The sequence below is a fragment of the Typopeltis vanoorti genome, chromosome 5 (genome assembly GCF_054136105.1).
Source record: "Typopeltis vanoorti isolate ZY-2024b chromosome 5, IOZ_Tvanoo_1.0, whole genome shotgun sequence".
NCBI classification, from domain to species: domain Eukaryota; kingdom Metazoa; phylum Arthropoda; class Arachnida; order Uropygi; family Thelyphonidae; genus Typopeltis; species Typopeltis vanoorti.
This window is the reverse complement of record NC_143553.1, coordinates 67,541,325-67,564,898: the sequence shown is the minus strand read 5'-3', so window position 1 is coordinate 67,564,898 and position 23,574 is coordinate 67,541,325. Positions and strand designations below refer to the sequence as shown.

Here is a 23,574-nt window from a genome sequence, read left to right as displayed (position 1 = left end):
TGCTATTCGTCTGGTCACCTACTACAAACTGTACGGCTGGATTCTCCGTGGGAAGGACGATATGGCTCAGCAGCTTAGCCAGAACGGACGGCATCTACTTGGTTCTTCCGTCGTACAACATAACACAGCTATCCTAGTCCAAGGAAATAGCTAGCCCTACTTGGTACGCTACGACAGATGCCTCATACCTCCTACGACCACCTAGAACTTCTCCGTAGGTGCGGACTGGACCAACGTCCGAGCGATCGGGAAACCTGAACCAAAAAGCCTCGAGTGGGGTTTGCTTGACCTTTTTGTTTTCTTTCTTTTCTCGGCTATCGCGATGCCCGCCAACGCATCACGTGGATTTACGTCATCCAGCTCCGTCTATTACATCGCACGCGCACTTGTGTTTTTCTTGGAAAGCGCTCTGGTTTCTCTTTCTCATAACTTCTCCTCCCCCGGTATATGTAACACTGGATGGTCAAAAGGTGATCCTTGGACTCTGGCTTACAGGTTTTGCTACCTTATAACACATGAAATGGGATTCTTAAAACACTTTAATTAATTTCTTTATCTGAGCCATATGCATAACAGGTTAGGTCTTACAATTTTCTTTCATTTGTTATACAATTTCTTACTCCTAATTTAGTGTTATATATATCAAATTACCTTTCCAGTATATAGCCAACACACCACATTCTCTGCCTGTATTTAAATAAAGTTGTTCCTGAATAATTCATGTTAAATCTTCTTTCTTAGTTTATTAAGGACACAACAGTAACAACTATTGTATGGAAAGTTAAGTATGAGTGTGAAAAGAAACTGGCTTTGTAACCTAAAGACAATGCAAAATAATTCTGTCATTATGTTGTAAGTAAAGAGTTGGAACCGTACTAGAAGAGCTTAAGCAAGAGTTGGCAAAAATCAAAAGTGAAATGAAGCATCTGGAAGATAAGATTGAACACCTAAAGAAGAAGAGATTGGCTAATGTGAACGAGAAGCAGTAAGTTAGTGTTATGAGTAAAGAGTCAAAAGATAATCATATATCATTGTATTGGGACTCGATCATTACAGGTATCATGACTTGCTTTCCTGGTGGAACAGTGAAACAGATAACTGTTGCTTTGCAAAGAAGGAAAGAGCTGGCATTGGAATTAGTGGTAGCTGTGGGCACAAATGACTTGGTAAAAAAAAATAATGTTGATAGAGATTTGAGGAAGTTGTTGCGGAAGATAAAGGTTAATAGTGTTGTTGGAAACATCATTAGCTAGTTGCCCAGATATGACAGTAGTGAATTAAGAAGGAGGAGAGCAGAGATAATGAATAGCAAGATGTCCAAGTAGTGGGAAGCAAAGAAAGTTCAGTTTGTAAATTTGTAGAGTGAATTTGAAGGAATGGTTTCAAGTTGATGAATTGCATTTGAATGCGTTTTGCATTGAGCATTTAGAAAAGCTATTGTTTGATGAGAAGGCACAGAATCAAGAGATTAATGTAGCTAACAGTCTAAGGGTATGTGAGAAGCAGGATAGCCCAGACAAACGAGTTGTATGACAGGAGGACAATGGATATGAGGTTGAAGATGTGGTTATAGCAGCAGAAGGTGATGGAATGTATAAAGGTGAGGATGAGACAGGTATGAATGACAATCTGAGTCCAGATCAAGGAAATGGGAGTGGTTAGCCTGGAAAAAGAGAGAGAGGAATGGTATAGCAGCTAAAATAGAGAACATTATTGCTGGTAGAATGGCTTCAAAGACACGGATTGTTACAAATGTGTATTTGAAATAAGAGAGCTGAGTTTGTTACATGGATTGAGTCAGTATGCCCAAAGATAATTGTTATAAGCGAAACTTGGTTGTCTGAGGATGATGTGATGTCAGGAATAGAAATAGAAGGATATACAATTTTTCCAGAAGGATAGGAAGGTGAAAAGAAGAGGAGTAAAGTTAATAATTGCAGAGGAATTGTGTCTGCAAAGTGTGGAAGTTGTACATGCACAGATTTTTAATCTCTATGGTGTGAAGTTGAAATTAACAGGCTAGTATATCTGATAGGATTCTGTTGAAGGGAGGCCAGGGAATGTAGAGAATACTGATAGTGAAATGTTTCGGAAAATTTGTGCACGTAAAAAGATGATTCAGATGAGAGTCTTTAATTACAGGAATATAGAATGGAAAGAGGAGATAGTATATAGGAGAGCAAGTTTGTTAAATTTCTGAGAGATAAATATCTTAAGCAGCATATGACTGAAGCAACTAGACACTTGAATGTTTTGGATTTGATAACTTCACAAGATGTAGTTGTTAATGAGCTATTGGCACTGCTGCCAGTTGGTGAGAGTGATCATGAGGTACTTGTTTGGGGAGTGGTGAAACAAGAAATGGTTATTGCCAAACCAGATATACGTGAAAGTATACAGTGGGTGATTAGGGAAGCTCTATAGTCAACCAGCATCAATATGTTGGGTAGATGAGCTGTATAGAAAAGATGTTGATAGTGCATGGAAATTCATAAGGCAGTATTTGAAACAAGCAATATATTACTGTATACCAAGGGTTATTCGAGTAAATGGAGTAGGAGTAAAATGGATGAATAGCGAAATCAAGCAAGGTGTGGAAATAAAAAAAAGAAAAGGTGCAGTATGAGAGGAGTTTGGCTGATCAGGGCAAGTTTAATTCCAGGGAATTCTTCTGCTGTATGGCAGGCAAGAGAAAGAATAATTATTGCGAGTTGACAATAGCATAAACTGACTGTTGCAAAGGATATAGTGGAATTATTGAATAAGCACTTTATCATTATATACCATAATGTGTAAATGATGCACTGCAATATATAGGAGGCAAGTATTAGGAGAACTGGAAGTGAAAGAATCAGGTGTATCATGTTAATAAGGCTGTGAGAATGGATGACACATCACTACGTATTCTTAAGGAATGTGCACAACAGCAAGCTATGCCTTTGACCAGGTTATTAAATGAAAGCCTTGCAGTGGTTAAGGTTCCTAAGGAGTGGAAAAAAAGGCAAAATAGTACTATTCCACAAGCATGGTTCTAGGATAGTTCTAGGATTTCCAATTATAGAGCAGTGTGTATAACTGCAGTTGTAGTCAAGGTATTAGAGAGATTGATTAGGAATAGAATACATGATTGGGTTCATGGACATAGTATTCTTTATAATGGTTTGAATAGATTTGAAAAGGGTAGGTTTTGTTTCAGCAGACTAAAGTTTAGAGGGCATGTTACAAAGACTGCACATCATAGTGCTGCTATTATATGAAGTACTCTAACATGTAAGGATTTATGTCACTGCATAAAGCACTGGTCAGACCACACTTAGACTGTTGCTCAGATTTGGTCACTTGGTTTTCATTGTGATGTGGAAACATTGGATTGAATCCAGAAAAGAGTGACTAAGACAATATCAGGATTCTGGAATGCTGGCTATGGAGAGTTTGAAGAAATGGGGAGTGCAGAGTTTGGTGGATAGAAGGGAAAGAGATGATATGATAGGAACATTTAATTTAGTGAGAGATTTTTATCAGATTAATCCAGATGGGATTATAAAAAGAGAAGGGAAGAACCAGAGGCCATCCCTGGAGGTTGTGTAAGAGTGTAGTGAAGAGGGATGTGGGGAGTAGATTTTTTACATAGGGAATTGTCAGTGAATGGAATCCATTACTGGAATATGTTGTTAATGCAGAGTGTGTTAAGGATTTTAACAGTATGATAGATTTTGTTGTCATTTGAATGAACCTCACATGATGAGTGCTGACTCTATGGAGGGTGTAATAATAACAAAAGAATGAATGTGAAAGAATAACTTATTGATGTGGATGGCACATGCAAAGAGTTCAGCTAATGACTGCCCATTTAATTTTGGAAATTTGGAAAAAAATAAAAATAAACTGGGAGAAATTGGACATTAAGACATAGTTCTGCATCAAACTTTAGATGTTTTTAGAAAAAAAACAGGAATTTGAGTCATAAGGCAAGTGTCACAGGGAGCACTTGTTCTTTGGAAATAAGTTTTAATAATCAGTCACACAGGTTTTAAAGGTAATTTGTAGATTCAGATATATTCATCTTATTGGGGAGGAAAATAAAATATATTGAAAACAAGTACTATCCCTTTGATCCTTAGTGGAAAATTCTGACAAACTGTGTAATTCATCTAGGGTAGCATGCACTGAAGACGTGTGCAACGAGGACTTTATGTTGGAATTGAGAAGAGTTAAATAGGAAGTCCTGGAGAAGAAGCAATAGCAGAAATTCCTGATAATTGAGGTGTTGCCAGGTGCCCTGACAAAAATGTATGAAAAAAACCAAGTTATATAAGTGTACAAAAAAGTAGTTTAGTCATTAAAAGATTTTGGTAAGAAATTTAGTGGTTAGCATATCTGCTCTTCAACCAACAGGCTGTGAATTCAAATCCCACTAAAGGCACAGATGTTTTGTGAATGTCTTTAGGTGATAGATGAAATTCATTACCCAGTGTTGAGGCTGTCACCCTGCTTAAATTAATTATAGAAATTAAATGCATTTTTGGTAATTATGGAGACAACTACCGTGTTTGAATAAAAACTTTAGTTTTTATTCAAACACGGTAATATAAAGGTAACTTCAATATAAAGGTAACACGGTAAAAAAAGGATAAAGGACAAAACAGAAAAACTACTAAAGTCCGTCACTTCTTGGCCACCAGACACAGTTAAAAAAACTCAACCCCCCCCCCCCCCCCAGAATATATGGGGTTCTGAAAATACACAAACAAAATGTGCCCCTTTGACCAATAGTGGAAGGAATAGACAGTCCCAATTACCACCTAGCCAAGAAATTAGCGGCAACACTCAAGGAGTTGGTAGGTCATTACCCCTCCTACATAAAAAACACACAACACTTTATAAACAAAATCAAAAACATAACACTCGACAAAGATGACTTATTAGTCAGTTTTGACGTTTCTGCCCTTTTCACTAACGTCCCCATCAATGACACAATTCTCCTATTACAGAACAAATTTCCGCCCGACATTACAGCCCTCTTTGCCCACGTACTAAAGTCCGGTTACTTTGTGTGGCAAAACAAATTCTACCTACAAAAGGAAGGTACAGCCATGGGCTCACCATTATCCCCCCCAATCGCGAACTTCTACATGGAAAACTTTGAGCAAAGGGCTCTTGATTCCGCCACGCTTCGACCGACAATCTGGCTCAGATACGTTGACGACGTGTTCGTGATCTGGCCGCACGGGCGACAAATGCTAAACACATTCCTCAGCCACCTAAACAAACAACATGAACGCATACAATTTACCATCGAAATTGAAAACCGAAATTCGCTCCCGTTCCTAGACACACTAGTTACACGTCTTCCTTCAGGCAGTCTATCCTTCACGGTCTACCGAAAACCGACACACACAGGCCAATACATACATGCGAATTCATACCACCACCCAGCACAAAAATATGGAGTCATAAACACCCTTAAAAACAGAGCCACAACTATTTGCTCTAACCAGCAAGCCCTGAAACAAGAACTAAAAATCATTAGTGACACATTCATAAACAATGGCTATAACAAAAATACTGTCAATAAAATACTCTATAAAACCACAACAAAAACGAATCTAGATTACAGTAAAACCATAGCCATCCCATACATTAAAGGGTTATCGGAAAAAATCAACAGAATCCTACAACATTATAACCTCAATGCCACCTTTTAACCACCCACTAAACTTAAAACCATATTCAGCTCCTCTAAGGATCCTCTCCTTCCATTAGCACATCCTGGAGTCTATTGCATCTGCTGCACCTGTAACTTACCGTACATTGGTGAAACAGGACGGATAATCCCTATACGCAAGAAAGAACACATTAGACACATTAAATATAACCATTATGGTGAAGCAGGCCTCTCAGACCATGCACTTAACACCTTACACCAAATCAACTGGAAAAGCACCTGCTCCTTACACCGCACAAAAACATGGTACGAAAGAAAATTTAAAGAATCCTGTGAAATCCTGATAAACCATCCAAATATCAACAATAAAGATGGTATGAAAATTCCAAGGATCTGGATGGCACACATTCAGCCAACCTAACATGAAAGATTCAAAATAAGTCAGGACTCTAGCCAATCCACTAGTATTAGAAACCACTCCACTCCAACTGGCTGGAATGATGTTAATATATGTATATAGTAGACAACACAAATAATAGGACTCTAGCGTTGATGTATAATTTTTTTTTTTTTCCCACCAGAGGTCAGGCCAACAATTGTGGTAGCGGTTAGTCAGTGTCTTTAACGAACCAGTATGATTGTAGTATAGCTTGTTTCTTGTGTATATTTGTACGCTCCAGAAGATGACCTTGACATAAAGGTCGAAACGTCGAATTGTAAAATTTTAGTAATATTAAACTAAAGTTTTTATTCAAACACGGTAGTTGTCTCCATGATTTTCAAAAATGCATTCGGATCACCGTGCAAGCCTAAAAGAAAGGATATAGAAATTAAAGTTGACAATATGAAGCTTTTTTTTTTTTTCTCATAGTCTCACTACACTTCTCAGACATCCCTGAAATTTTAAAGGATTTGGCATGTGGAATTTCTCCTCCTCTTTAGAAACTTCTATAAGTCACAGTTGAAACAATTTTGATCATATTAGTCATTTATCGTTTGATCAGACTGTATGTACAATATATACATATAGAAATGATCTGTCATTAAAATAACAATGGATCACAATAGAGTGGAAGATGAGGGTATTGGTTTTGCACTCGTTAATATCCCCTGTAAAGTTTGACATAACTGAACCAAAACAAAGGGGTTCCATTGCATATACAGCTAACAATCAGTATTCACCTACTTCATCTTAAAAAGCCACACCTCATGCATGAAATTTAGCCAAGAATTCAGAAAGTAAGAAGCTGTCTGCAATTTAGAAGTGGCTAACTGAAAATGAAACTATAGCTATGTAGCATTTCAAAATTCTATGCCAATTCATTGGGCATCCATAGATGCCGTATGGTCACTTCGATGCTCAGTGATGTTGTTATGTTTTGTGTCTGCTGCATTGTTATGTCATTTCTTTTCCTATAATAATTACTTCCTTTATAAATTTACCTCTAACAATAACTACAAGACTTATACGTGTTCATTCTATAAGGAAAGCAAATTCTATATCTCTATATTCTATATCCGATTCCTAATTTTACTCACGTGCTTACCCTGACTGCTAAAGGTTATTCCTTGCTAAAAGAAACTAATCCTCTTTCTGGGGCCGTCTCCTCTTCAGATATTGACAAATTTATTTTTTGAAGCTGCTCCAGCCAATATCTTAGAATAGAAGGGACTCTTATTCAGGGAGACTTTTGGTGCACATAGGTGAATAAATTTAGTGCTTAAACTCATAAATTAAATGCTTTACTGTGGCCGAGTAAATTCTGGTTTGCAGTCGTAACCTCTATAACAACATGTTATACCTTTCTTTCAAACCCTCCCATGATTTTGTACAGAATGAACTGACCTAGATGCAGTATCTCATGTCTAGCATAGTTTGGGATCCAAATTAGGCAAATATCTGAGTGGATCCTCCTTTCTAGATAATAGGTAGGGACACCCCTCCTCACCTTGCCAATACAGAATATATAAGGAATTAAGAGGATACCAGAACTTCTGACCCAGTGCACTGTTATTCAGATCTTAGTCTGTGTATATGATATATATTGCAAAATTATAATTGTAATACAAGCTCTACTTTAGCTCAACAGCATATTTTCATTACAGCTACTTGAGAGAAAGAAGGGAGAAAGTATTTCTCTTACATATATAGAAAAAACCGATTGGCAGAATGTATGCATGACAAGGTGGACAGTTTTGTGTCTACTTTACTATGATACCCTTGAGCTTTATAAAAATGCTTTAGTTTGCTTACCAAAGGGTTATATGGCAGTGTACAACTTTTCCTAACATGGGAAAAAAAAAAAAAAAAAAAAAAAAAAAAAAAAAAAAAAAAAAACAGTTGCTACATAGGAATAGCTGGCAGGGATTTCATTTTCTTGAGTTAAAATGGCAGCAATGATTTATAAACATCAATTTAAATATTGGAATACCCAATGATTTAAATGCACATGCTGTTTCAACCACCTGTTGGTTGATAGGATCCAATCTGTGGAGTGTGCTTTTTCTGGCAGAAGTCTAGTTTTGAGCCATAATCACATAATGCACATTGAGGTGAATCACATCATAAGATTCACATCACTTGTATCTGTAAAAAGAAAAAGGAAACTTAATGTGAGCAGAGAGTAAAAGCCATTTGAAGCCAGATATATTTGCGATCAAATATTTATTTTATGACAAATAGTTGAGAAATGATGGGAATATAACAGTTTGCATTTTAAGTTATGTAGATCTGAAAAAGACACTCTGAAGCACAAAGCAATAAGCTTTTCACCATGCCATAATTATATAGTATAAATGGGACACTATATGGAGCAGTACACACACACACACACACACAGTTTGTTTATATATCGCTCCCATCTAGAAAGTTTGTAAACCTATACATTAGTACCACGGATACAGTACAGCTTTTTTTATTTTGATTTTTCATATTTTTTTAAACATTTTTTTACATAATGCATCAGATATAGACCAAATGAGACTGTATCAAGCCACTATAGGCCTCCAATAAATTATGTGGCCTCACACCACCAGGCAATGAAATTCATCACCCACCTAAAGACAGTCACAAACATTAATGTTCATGGTGGAATCAGGCATCCACTTAAAGGTATAAGTCGCAAGATCATTATATATGAAAGAAGCATTAAACTTGATATTAAAATAGATCTTTTTGCTCTTTTTTGCTGGATAGCTGATATCGATTTGTAGCTTCATCCTCAAATTTATGAGAACCCTCAAAAGTCAATTATGTAAGGAAACCTGTTCATTAAATGACACAAAATAAGAAACAATATATCATACACAGTAGTTAACATACCATCATTTTTGTTATTCATTCACAGATGAATGCCCATATTGAAAAATGCTACCCTTCATAAGTGGTTTGAGAGTGTTGGCAGGATTAAAAAAAATATCAGTTATTTTTTTTAAAAAAACCTCTGTTCAAGGTATTTTTGTAGAATCGTCATCATAAAAACATTACTTCCAGAGTAATTTTAGAATGAGACATTTTAATGTTCTCTTCAAAGAGATTGTGGACTTCGAGATCACTGAGTGATAGCCATATGACAAATTCTCCTGTGTAGTAATGGTAATCCATCATTTTATATTTTGGTTTAAGCCAATAAAAATACAATTTGGTCGGCTAAATCCCAAATTGCCAGCCCATTCTCATTCGTTCAGTATCCAGGTAGATACTTAACAAGTGTTCTCTGCCAGGTATGCAGGAAAAAGACCCAGAGGAAGACCAAGATATAGGTGGATTGATATGGTAAAAAGTGCCTTAGAAGATGGAAATATAAGTTCTGATAATGTTGGGGTTTTGACAGGTAACAGACTGATTTGGAGAAAAATTGTAGATAAGAAGTTAGTAACAATGTAAATTTTTCTTGTAGTAATGTCATATCCTGTACATCCCCTTGAGGGTAGGGTACATGGCAGGAATTTGACGGTGATGATGAATAATGGTAATCTTCTTAACCAGTGATATCATCCTTACTTTTAATACCTGTAAATCTTCAGCTTTTGTGGAAGCAAGTAGTAAGACTCTCACTGGCTATGTGAAAATTGTTGACTGGTTTGCCATCTCTGCCTGAACTGGCAATAAAGAGCACAAATTATCTGGCTTACACTAAGTGTGCCAAAAGTGGAATCATGAGAAAGTTCAAAAGCTTAAGGTTCAAACTTTAAGAACAGAGCACAATATCTTATCAGGAAGCAAAGAAGAAGCCTACCACCTGATCTAGCAAAAATTTTGTCACACTCAGAAGATATAGAAACAAAAAATTGTATAATGGTCCTGTCCCAATTACATCATTACTAAACACGGATCTCTGCTTTTCATTAGAACTTAATTCTGTTAACTGTTGTACCACACTCCAGAAAATTCTGTTGAAATAATTCATTACAATGAAACCATTTGTCAATATAATAATGGAAAGGTACCACATAAAAACCTTCAGACTCTCAATCAAAAATTTGGGTACCTCTGTATCCCTAAGGAATTTGGTTTGGTGATGTGGGTATTTTTTCCAAAGCTGAAGATCTAGACTAGATTCTTCTCAAAGCACTTAAGTCAAAAATTAGAAGCCAGGTGGATCCATCAAACACTAGTAACTAATACATCCCTTTAGAGATCCAGCATCTCAGTCTAGCTGAGGAATATTATTGTCCTCCCTTCTGAACAACTGTGTATTCCATTTCCAACAATTCCCTCACACATGATCACTGCCTCTCATAGAGGTGGTGGTCATCTGAGAGGGAATTTTCTCTCACTAGGATCTCTTATTACAATAAACTTCATTGATTTACTAATTGTTGCTGATAATTTCTAGCACCATGATGATGTCGCATTGCACTTACTATGCCTCATTCTTGTTATTCAAGATTTAAGGGCGACACTCTTTCTTTATTTGTTAGTGCAAACACTACCAATAAAGATTTTTTTTTTTAGCGCCTGCTTAATAGTAAGGTCCTCCTGAAACACAGGAAGCAGTACCTTTTGATGTTACCTGATCATTCTCATCTATTGACTTTATAATCTACCATTCCTTCCCCCCCCCCCCACTCCTGCTTGTAGAGGGCATTATTTCCTGTGCTTCATCATTAATATGATTGACAATACAATCAGTGTAACTGTAGGACATCCTCATCCCCTATCAGAATTTGATTCAGCAAGAGCCATTTACTCTGTCCAGAAAATAGTGAATCATATTATGGAGTGTATAATACAAGCTGTCCCAATGATATCCTCATCAATTTCCTGATATGTACCACCAAGGGGTGTTCAGGTGACTGACAGCATTACATGATTAAGCTTACATTATTATTAATCTATCAACAATGTTCCTTCAAATCAGTCTTACTTGTGAGAACTCCAATATTGTCATATCTAACATTTCGTGCTTCTAAGGCACTTCTAACTGAATCAGTCTACCTAGAGCTTGGTCTTTTTCTGGGTCTCTTTCCTCACCAATTCTATTTAAGTGGCTGTACCACATTAGATTAGCGAATGTGGTACAAAATTCTAACTAAGAGAATCCAGGAGACTTTCACTAGATGTATTTAGGAGTACAACATTTATCTGATAATGCCACAATGACAATACCATATAAATTGGATGTTTTCATCCTTTCCTAAACTGTGCTGTAAACCCAAATGCAAAGCAGTTAGGAAAGCTCAGAATAAAGCTTGAGCCACCTTCTCATCACTGCAAGAAATATAATTGCTTCCAATTTACATTTTAACTAGATGAACTGGATAACTAGATGAATGAACATTGAAACATTCTGGGACCAGATTCAGAAAATGAAGGAGAGAGAGATATCTCCTCATTTGATACTGCTAAGCTACAGCAGAACTTTAACATTTATAATGTTGCAATGCATCATTTGCACAGACTAAGGTCAGAGAGAAGAGGATCCACTCAGACATTTGTCTATTTTGGATCCCAAACTATACTGGATTTAGTCTTAGGATATTGGTCAGCTCATCCTGTACAAGAATCAACCAACTTGTAAGACAAAAAGTAAAACTACATTGCAAACATCTCAGCACAGACAGACTATCCCTATCCTATTCCCTCGGCCATGTGGCTGGTGGGTGTAGCTATGTGCTACCATACTAATGAGATGATTATGAACAAGGTGATTTCCTGTTGCCTTCCTCGCTGTAGTATATTTTATGACTGTAGCCGTGTGTTCACGGGTCTGGTTGACTTTTGAGGGATGAAAAACCCAAGTTACCGGAGGGAGAAACCCTTCGCCTCCGTATGAGACCGATTAACTCACCTTTAGTCGAAAGAGACTAGATAAAGGTTCCTCACATTGCTGACTGAGCTACGGAGGCTCCACAGACAGACTAACCAACAGACAACACGAGATCATCTAATAGTAAAGTTAGGTCTGTCTAGTCAGGGAGTACAGAGAGAGAGAGAGAGATTTTCTAGCTAAGTTCTGCTTAATCATTTTTTTTTTTAAATCAGTATTTCATTGAGAGAAGTTAAAACATTATACATGCACAGGCTGATTGATTTGTCAGACACTTTAAATATATCTTCTCATTTTACAAATTAATGTATATAGCTGTATATTTTTAATCTGGGATTTATTTCAAAATTTGGACTAATTTTATATATAAAAAATATTTTTTACATTGTTTATAATTTTGATTGCTCTTTCTTAACCATGGATTTTTTGTGTTATTGCCTAACTTGCTTAGTTGCATTAAAAGTCTGTTCAAATCATGCAAGCATCATCAACTTTTTCACTAGTGTTAATCTTGTTGTTACAATATTGTTAGTATATCTGAAAATTATTGACTCTAAATATCAAGTTGACTAACAAAATGTATTACATGAATAAGGCTTGAATTCAAGAATCCAAACTAATGTAATTTTCATAAATATGCTCTCACTGTACTCCTGATTATCCACACATGGATAATTGCAAGTGCATCATGCGCATTGGCTGAAGCCAATATATTCTCCAGTTCTGATATGAACTGTTAAACTTGTTTATTCAAACTGGCAAACAGGTATATAATATAGATGTTTGGTTAAGAAAGAGAAGGAAGTTGCTTTGTTAGTTTTGATAACGTGTTTAAAATTCTCATGTTGTGCGTTTAATATATGTATCTATAGTTATATATGTGTAATATTCATATTTAATGGGAGATTACTCCCTCATTTATTTGTGGCTCACATTGGCTTCAAAATACTGTTTTGATATACAGTTCAAAGCTGGTAACAAATAACCTTTTATTGGATAAGGGTAGCTCCATTATATTGAAATGTGCTTTTTTGTTGTAGCATTTGATGTGTGCAGCAGTGTTTCCACATTATGTAAAGCTAAAGCCATGCTACTAAATTGCTGTACAGTCTTACCTCTTCTTGATACTAATGCCCCCTCCCCCTGTTATTTTCCATTGATTACTAATTTTTTTAACATGTTTTTTAGAAGTAAAAAAATTTTACTTACTGCTGCAAGAGTACTACAGAGCAGTTTATTTTTATACAAAGTGTTTGTGTAATTCAGACCCTTTTATAATTAACAAATTCAAGCAGCTTATGCAAAATTTGCAATTCTATTTTTAGGTCGACTGCTTCGGTGTGTTCGCTGTCCAACTGCTTATCATTCAGGTGATAATTGCATTGCTGCAGGATCTTTGCAGCTCAATCAAGTGCAAATTGTTTGTGCTAATCATTTTCGACCAACAAAAGGCAAGCAGTATCAATCCCATATCAATGTCAGCTGGTGTTTTATATGCTCAATAGGTAACAGAAGTAATGTTTTCTTTTAATGTTTGGAATTTTTTAAAAGTTGGCATGAATTAGACATCTGTTTTAAAAGCAAAATGTTGAGAAAAAGTGGGATTTTTTTCTTTATGCTAAAAAAACTGCAGTTTTATGGGAATGCTTTCTCATTGTCCATTATCACCTTATTAGGTATTGCTCATCTTCATAATTGATGGCACTGTAATCCTGGCTTAAATACTGAGATTCTTAAGTAAATAAATGAAGATTTTAACCTTTAATTAGTCTCATGGAGTCTGTTTGACCCAAGCCATCATTCAAGTTCAATTTCTGGCAATACCAATGATGGATTTTTGTTGCAATTTCGAGCAGCCGAGTTTCTTGCTACCTTCATGTTGAATCAGTTGCTAATTATTTAACAAAAAAAGTGTGACTAATTAAGAGCTAATTATCTATAATGTGTTAATTGAAATTCCCATAGTGTTAAAGTCAGTCAGTCTACAACATGAAGTTCATAAATATAAATTAAAGATACCAAGAAATTATATACGTGGTTTAATCCTTTATCCAAATGTAAGCAAACAAAGTTTGCGCCTGAAGTATTTTCAGGAGACTGGGGCAATTCGTATATAGAATCTAACGACTTCACATCACTTGCCTTAATTTCCCATAATGCAAAGCACATATCCTTGTGGACATGTATATAGAAGCTAATGACTTCACCTCACTAGCCTTAGTATCACATATGCAAAAGCACATATCCTTGTGGAGATGTACACCCTCTATCCAAAAAGAAACTGAACTTTTGATAGAAAATAAAACACAGACCAATTATAATTATTCAAATCATTTATTTCAATCGATATACTCTCCCTCAGCTTCGATGCAGCGTTTGGCACGGTCAATTAATTCGTTAAATGAGTTCTTTATACTGGTTTTTGGGATACTGTTGAGGGTTGTGGTTACTGCCCCTTGAACATTTTCAATGGTGTCATATCGCTTTCATTGGCAAATGAAGTCGGGGGGAAGAGAAAGAAGTCACAGGGTGCTAAATCAGGTAAATATAAAGCGAGTGATCCAACACACAAACTTGGTTTTTTCTCAAAAACTGTCTTACAATGTTCGAACAATGAGATGGTGCGTTATCGTGCAAAAGTGACCAGCTGCCTGCATCACGATATTCATGCCGTACACGACGAATTCTTGCTATCAATCGCTTCAAAATTTTGAGATAAAACACACCTTTGACCGTTTGGCCAGGCAGAACGAATTCTTTGTGGATAATTCCCTTGGAATCGTAGAAACAAATCAGCATTGTCTTTACTTTTGACTTCTCCAAGCGACTTTTTTTCAGATGCCCCTCTTCTGGTGGTCTCCACTCAGCACTCTGGTGGTTTGTTTCAGGCTCATACTCAAAACACCACATTTCGTCACTAGTAACGATCGTTTCATGGAAGTTTAAGTCCTTATGAGCAGTTTTAATGAGTTTCTTGCAGTGTTCAATTCGATACATTTTTTGGTCGTCTGTCGATTCACCTAGAAAAATGTTACCTTTCTTCATCCAGAAGGTTTGAAATGGTTGACAGAATCATCAAAATATAAAAAGAAACTGTTCAGGAGATATTCTTATTAAAGCATCAAAAGTGACAAAAATTATTTGTGCAACATTTGTTTGGGGAATGCCAATAACGGCTATCTCCCCCCACACACACATACACCACAAAACTTTAAACTTTATTGGAGTGGGACCTCCTTGATGTTGCTTATAGAGAGATCTGCTCTGAACTGAGGGATCAATTAGCGACAGCTGTAATAAGAATTTTCATACATATGGATGGGCACCTGATTCCCCCAGGGATCATGTGCCCATCATGTATATAATGTACAAACTGCATGTCATGTTTCTGCCATCTGTACCCCTGATGCAGCATTAAAGATCACTAGAACAAAGATTATAAGAGCAAAACAGAAATGCTGTAATTATCTGAGAGATCATCCAGCATACCCCCAAGCATGCCTAAAGCTAGGAGGATGGCAATGTGATCCAAAAAATTTAAACAGGGCACTGCATTACATATTAGGAGGCAATATACCACAAAAGTAGCATCATCATTTGGTATGTCAAGAAGGCAATTGTAAAGAAAGTGTCAGCATGCACCTTAATCCATATGATGATTGCACATTCTCACAATTACAACATCCCTTAATGGTATGACATGCTTTTTTCCTTAGTGCAAATCAAAGAGAAAAATCAATATGGACTCACTTATGAGGATCAGCCAAAAATGATCCCAATTCATGAAATCCTCTTATTAAAAAATAAAAATAAATAATGGAATGGGAACCATTGAGACTCAAACATTTGTCCAGACCCTTTAATAGATATCCTCTTAAATAGCATAGATACCTCTGCTCCCCCAAAGGAAGATAATTAATATACTTAGTGTCCTACTAGGAGTTGAATTTGATGATGTCTTGATATTTTTCCAGATGAAGAAGAAATGATATATGTACAGGCTGTCCACAAAACAGAATGTCACAAAATCAGAAGCTGTAAAGCATTTCTACAATGGATTCAGTCATTTCTAAATTACTTAGGGAATTGAACAACGTAGATCCGAATATAAATTAAATTATACTTTAATAAATATTTCCGATATTTCAGCAATGTCACATTGCCATTTTCAGAAGGAACTTACAAAAAGGCACGTGCAAGGCACTACAACACAGTAACTGAGAATGAAGATATGAAGCTATCGTTCTTCTAGAAGTCCTGATGGTGCCCTCTAGTGGGCTAAGTAGGCCATTGGGCTGAAGGTCTGCTGATGCATGTCTCCCAAATTTGGGGCAATCGCATACAACCAAATTTGTTGAGGTTTGGAGAGTTTCTAAGGGCTGAGGCTGATTCCATAAATAGTCTTTCGAATTTGTATTTGCTACAGTGTATTACTGTAGCTTTCTTCCACCGTATTCTGTGGCATGTATCCAGAGCATGGTCTGCAAGACCAGAATGGCTGTACTTGTGAAACCGGATGTAGTCCTTGTGTGTTCAGAAATTCTGATATTCGCTGTCCTGCCTGTTTGGCCAAAGTACGACAGTTTACAACTGCAAGGGATCTGGTATAAACCAGGTAGGTCTAGGGGAAGTGGTTGGTCTTTAATGGAGTGGATAAGGGATGCCAATTTTCTGTAAGGCCTGTAACAGGAGGCGAGGTCATGTTTTTTTAAAATTTTGGTAATTTTTTCCGAGGTGCCTCGGATGTAGGGAATGGTGATGGATTTAGAGTAATCTTTGTTGTGGAGGGGGTAGGGGGGGCTGTGGTTTGTAGGTTTTAATATTTTTTGGATTTTTTTTGGGGGGGTGGGGTAGCCATTGGCTGAGAAAGTGTTGAGGATGTGATTTAGTTCAGTGTTTAGGGCCATGTCGTTAGAACAGATTAGTTTAGCCCTGTTGTATAGTGTTTTCACCACTCCATATTGTTGGGGGGGGGGGGAATTGTTGGTGAATGTATCTGCCTGTATGGGTGGGTTTTCTATAAACTGAGAAAACCAAGGTTCCATCAGACTGGTGGGTGACTAGTGTGTCTAGAAAAGGGAGGCTGTTGTTTTCCTCTTTTTCCAGGGTGAACTTGATTCTGGTGTGTTGGTTGTTTAAGTGTGTAAGGAAGGAGAGGAGTGTTTCAAAGCCATGTGGCCAAATAGCGAACACATTATCAACGTAGCGAAGCCATATGGTTGGTTTTTGTGGGGCAGAGGCTAAGGCTTTTTCTTCAAAGGTCTCCATAAAGAAATTGGCCAAGAGTGGGGAGAGTGGTGAACCCATGGCTGTCCCCTCTATTTGTTTGTAGAATTTTCCCTGCCAAACGAAATTGCCTGAGTTCATTGTGAACTGAAATAGTGCTGAGATATCGGGAGAAAATTTAGCTTGGATTAGCTCTAAAGTTTCCTTGAGTGGGACATTTGTGAATAAGGGGGGAGACGTCAAAGCTGACCATTATGTCAGTATGTTGGAGTGTAAGGTTTTCTATGCTGGCTTTGAAGTGGGCTGAGTTTATGTGTGATGGTGTGTTGCCAGTATAGTGTGTGAGCGCTTTGGCCAAATGTTAGCTAATTTGTATGTGGGGGGAATCAATGCCATCCACTAAGGCAGTGCTTCCCAAACTTCTGGATGTCAGGGCCCCCTTTGCAAAAATTAAAATATTTCACGGCCCCCCTCGAAACAATCGTAATATAGACATATATTATTATAATATTTATTGTATTTATATTCAATATAAAACATACACAGCGAATATTGCAAAAATCAAATGCATATATTACATTTTTGCCCCTTACCGTTTGGTTCTGAAGACGATGCGGGCTGTTCTGGTAAAATATGAAATACTGTCCTTTTTTTTTTTTTTGAGTCTGTTTCTCTTCTTCTGATTGTTTGCGGGATTTTTTTTTATTTTTTTATCAGCCACTTATCCATCTCAGGGTTAAATTTTTTAACGTAGAATAGATCGAATAATACCACCACTTACCGATACTGGCACACCACAGACTGATAACACGAAATTAGTGAATATTACCTGAATAAGGGAATCTCCAGACCAGGAACATTTTTCTCTTTTGTGACTTTTCTCCCTTTACGGTAATTAAGCCTAACGCGAAACATACAGCAAAGGCAGGTTATTAAAACGTGCATATGATTGGTGCAGTATTAACTAAAGATCGTGCAACCAAAAGATAAAAGCATAGCTGACAATTTTGTTGAAATGCTAACTCTCTTCAACCGAATTCCATATGTGAAACTGCCATAACATTCATTATATATATATATATATATATATATATATATATATTTATTACTTAGTTTTAACACTTTTACGAATTTTAACACGTTCGGTTGAATTTTATTGCTGCCTTCGGAAATCGAACTCACACACATCTAATTAATAACAATAGTTTTTAGTTAGATACTGTGTTTGCCCATGCAACATATGGTTTTGTTTCAGTCTATACAGCATAAGGTATGAGGGGACATGATTCATTAATTAGTGTGTTTTTATCCCCGTTGTCTCTAATTGCACTATTTGTTGAGAAATATATTACACAGACTCCTCATACCTTATTCACTGGCATAATAATTGCACTATTTGTTGAGAAATATATTACATAGACTCCTCATACCTTATTCACTGGCATAATAAAAGTACTTATTTTTATTGCCTCTGCAGTATAGTGGCTGTTAGGGAGGAGTGTTGTTTACCACTGCAAGGGAGTTACTATCTTCCCCACATGAACTTGTTTAAGCCTTTTTTTTTCATGTGTGAAGTATATGCGAAACTTTTATTGGTAACAGAACACTAGCTCGGATGACAGTGATAATATAAAGCGAATTTTGTTATGTATATAAAGTCAATATCAAAAGTCCCTGATTACGAACACGTGATGAAAGGGACAGGAAGATTTGGAGCTTCACTGGAGAGCATTCGAAGTACAAACAATTAACCACTGCTTTGAAATGAAACGTGAATAAGCAATATTTACAAATATTCATTAAGCTCCAAAATACGCAAGAAGCAAAGTTTGTGAACCAACACCAATGTGTGAATTTCTCCATTAAAATATAAAAAATAACAAAAAAGAAATAAGAAATAATAAAAGTTAAATACGTTTCTTTTAAAATAAAAAAATCTACTTAGTCTTAAAACATTTTAAATTTGTTTTCATTATTTCACGGCCCCCCCTCAACAAAACCTATTGCTCCCAAGGGGGCCGCGGCCCACAGTTTGGGAAGCGCTGTACTAAGGGACGTAATGGCACATGTTCTTTATGTATTTTTGGGAGTCTGTAAATACGGGGGGGTATAGAGTTAAACGGCTTTAATCTGTTGGTAACTTCTACAGGCCAAGAAGTGACTTTCTTAAGTCATTGCATCAGTTATGGATTCAGTCAGTGCATCAGTGACATCAAGAGTTTTGTAGAATTATAAAACCAATATGAATAAGTTACTAGGTGTTTATTAAAGATAAGCACGTTAGACTATATCTTTGGGGTGCTTAAGGGTCAAAGCTGTATAACTGAGAGGAGACCTCCACATAGCCTTTAAAGGAATGCGGAGAACCAACCAGGGCTTCTGACCTAATGTCCAATCCTCACCTTCTCGTGGTGCACCCTGTTGGGTATCTACTTTGATACTGAACGAACGAGGATGGGCTGGCAATTTGGGATTTAGCCGACCAAATTGTATTCTTATTGGTTAAACCAAAATAAAAAATGATGGTACAACATGACAAAATTTCATGCCGGCTGGGGCGTCGCCCGGTTAAACAAGGCCCCCGTTGTTTTCGCCAGGGAACCAGGGCGAACAGCGAAAAGTCAGCTACTGGAACAAATCTGAAAACAAACCCCAACTCAACATCACCAGAGTTAAAGATCGGTACTATCAACGTAAGAAGCCTGAATGGCAAAGAAATGGAGCTAGCTGAGGAATTAGATAAGTACCAGATCGACATAATAGGGGTGACTGAAACAAAAAAGACCAAAACTGGTGAGATCTTTCTGAGCAATAAATACAAAATGTTATATTCAGGCAATAACAATCAAGGAAAAGAAGGAGTAGCCATAGTATTCAACACAAAATACGAGGCTAATCTTCTTGAATGGCAGTCAGTCTCAAGTAGAGTAATGTGGGCAAATATGAGAATGGGGAACTGGACAATGAGACTTATTTGTGCCTATGGTCCCACAGAAGGTTCTACTAAGGTAGAAGTGGAGGAATTTTTTGAGGCTTTAGAAAAAGCAACTGATACAATGAAAAAGGAAAAGTTGGTCCTTGTTGGGGATCTAAATAGTAGAGTAGGAAATGATTGTGAGACATACAAAAATATTTTGGGAAAATTTGGAGAAAAGAGCAAAGCTAATAATAATGGCAAATATCTGTTGGATTTCTGCTCAGGACATGGACTGGTTATTACTAACACCATGTTCCAACATAAAAATGTGCACAAATTCACATGGAGAGAAGAGGCTAGGAATAAGAAAAGTCTCATTGACTATGTTATTGTTGATAGTGATGTTTTCTCCCTGGTGCAGGACACCAGAGTGTACAGAGGATTTGAAATTGGAAGTGATCACTATTTAGTCTTGAGCAGGATAAAATTGAATTTCATATTGAAAAGAATAACATGTAAGAAAGTTTTAAAGCGAATAAAAGTTGAGCAGCTCTCAGATGTAAACTGTAGACTAAAATACAGGAATATTATTGAAAAGAAAATGAAACAGTTTGAGAACAGGAATCAAACCTTGGAGATTCAGTGGCAAACTCTGAAGGAAACATTGATTGATTCTGCCAGAGAGGCATGTGGTGAGGTTGTGTGCAAAGATAAAAAAATCAGAACTCCCTGGTGGACACAGGAAGTTAAAGAGGCAGTGAAGGAAAAGAAGAAAGCATATCAAAAGTTCCTGGCAAATAAGTCAGCTTTTACTCTTACAGAATACAGAGACAAATGTAAGAAAGCTAAACAGTGTGTAAAACTAGCTAAACAAAAGTCATGGGAGGACTTTGGCAAGAATATAGAAAATAAATATCAAGAAGGTGGCAAAATATTCTGGAGGTTGTTGAAGAAGCTTAGGAATGGAGGAAATAAGTCAGCTTTTACTCTTACAGAATACAGAGACAAATGTAAGAAAGCTAAACAGTGTGTAAAACTAGCTAAACAAAAGTCATGGGAGGACTTTGGCAAGAATATAGAAAATAAATATCAAGAAGGTGGCAAAATATTCTGGAGGTTGTTGAAGAAGCTTAGGAATGGAGGAAAGAGTGCTGTAAAAGGAATTAGAGATGATAAAGGTGAAATGAAAACAGGAGAAAAAGATATCCTTGAAGTATGGAGTAATTACTTTGAAAAACTGCTAAATGAAACAAGCAGTGATGACAGCACAGTGATAAAAAACACTGACCAGACATGCAGTCAGGAATACATATCCATACTTGAAGTAGAAAAAGCCATCAAACGCTTGAAATGTGGAAAGGCAGCAGGAGTAGATGATATTCGACCAGAAATGCTGAAGTATGGTGGTATAAGAGTCTTACAGTGGCTGCACTGCATAGTTCAGAAAGCCTGGACAGAGGGACGAATTCCCGATGATTGGAGTAGAGCTCTCATAGTACCTATATATAAAAAGGGAAATAAAACTGAATGTGAGAATTACAGAGGTATTTCCCTACTGAGTGTTCCTGGCAAGATCTATGCAAGTATACTTGAGAAACGGTTGAGAAGAATTGTGGAAGAAAAGCTTGGTGAAGAACAAGCTGGATTCAGGCCAAATAGAGGCTGTCAGGATCAGATCTTCACTTTACGACAAATAGTCGAGAAAGCATGGGAATATAACAAAGATCTGTATTTAAGTTTTGTCGATTTGGAAAAGGCATATGACAAGGTGCCAAGAGAGAAGCTATTCAATACGCTGCAGTTATATGGTGTCAATGGGGCATTATATCAAGCAATACTTAGTCTTTATTTGAGTTGTGAGTCAGCAGTTAGAATTGAAGGAAGTACAGGAAGATGGTTTAATGTTAAATCTGGTGTGAGACAAGGATGTACATTATCCCCTCTGTTATTCATTATCTATATGGATCACATTATGAAGGAATGTGGTATTAAACCTGATATCAAAATTGGAGATGTTAATGTCAGCTCTTTGCTTTATGCGGATGATGTTATACTTCTAAATAAATCCGCTACAAGTCTGCAAGATTCTCTGACTAAATTGAATACCTGTTGTAATAGATATGGTATGAAGGTCAGCAATAAAAAGACAAAGACAATGAAAATAGGCAGAATCATTGAAAATGTCAACTGTGTTGTGAATGGTGAACCTGTGGAACAAGTAAAACATTTCAGCTACTTAGGCACAATTTTTACTGAAGATGTTAAACTAAATATAGAAATAGACAACAGAATCAGCAAAGCTGGTATCGTGGGAAGTCAATTGAATAAATTCATATGGAATAAGAAAGAAATTAGTCGGAACACTAAATTAGCTGTATACAAGACTGTGTTCAAACCAATTTTAACTTATGGATCTGAGAGCTGGGTCAGAAGTAAAACACTTGACCAAAGACTAGAGACCGCAGATATGAGAGTCCTGAGAAAGATTAGAGGCGTGAACAGATGGCATCAATGGCAATATCATATTAAAAATGAGGATATTAGGAAAGAACTTGACATTGTCAGCATCCAGGAATGCGTTAGCAGAGCTAATCTCAGATGGTATGGTCACTTAAATAGAATGGGAGAGGAAAGATTAGCAAAACAAGTGTTCTCTGCCAGGTTGGCAGGAAAACGACCCAGAGGAAGACCAAGGTATAGGTGGATTGATACGGTACAAAGTGCCTTAGACGATAGAAATATAAGATCTGATAATGTTGGAGTCTTGACAAGTAACAGACTGATTTGGAGGAATATTGTAGATAGGAAGTTAGTAATGATGTAATTTTTTCATGTAGTACTGTCATATCCTGTACACCCCTTGAGGGTACATGGCAGGAATTTGATGATGATGATGACTATATCTTTTGAATAATGGCTTTAGACATATAAGACAAAATTAAATATACTACCTGCAGGAATCATACCTGAATTCCAGATCCATCCTGTTGCACATATCTCTCAGGATGACCTTGATGATGTCATATTGCAATTACCATCCCTTTTACATTTAATAGGGCATTTAAATGGACATAGCACTGGAGTAGGGCCTGAACAAACGTCAGTTCCACATCCCTGCCCAAACATTCGCTGCCGTTGACTTACTGTCTGCTCACCCTTCCTCTTCCTGCTGTTCAAGTGGGAAACACAACTTATTTGGGAGTGATCATTCTCTCGTGATATCCACCTTTTTACATGGGCAACCATGTACTACATCATTGATATCACTGTGGATAATTAAGCAAGCTGACTGGACCACTTCGACAGAATTCAGTTCTGTGACAGTCAGTCCATCTCTCAGTGATGTAGTGAACTATGTGACAGTGTATTACACAAGCTGCAACAACTGCAATTCCTGAAGGTGCTAATTGTTTTCCACATTTTCCTAAGCCATGGAGGAATGATGATTGCACATCAGTCAAGGAAGCTCTGAGGGAATGGTGTATCTTCTGCAG

At 36.9% G+C, this 23,574-nt stretch overlaps 1 protein-coding gene across 2 annotated transcripts in view; it reads left to right on the top strand.

Annotated features, from left to right (window-relative positions):
- NSD (Nuclear receptor binding SET domain protein) overlaps positions 1–23,574 on the top strand; it is a 442,610-nt gene that overhangs the window by 259,631 nt on the left and 159,405 nt on the right. For both annotated transcript variants that reach the window (XM_090392494.1, XM_090392492.1), the window contains exon 9: positions 13,263–13,442. In XM_090392494.1, the coding sequence (XP_090248620.1) occupies positions 13,263–13,442 (180 nt within the window). The remainder of the gene's footprint in view (positions 1–13,262; positions 13,443–23,574) is intronic.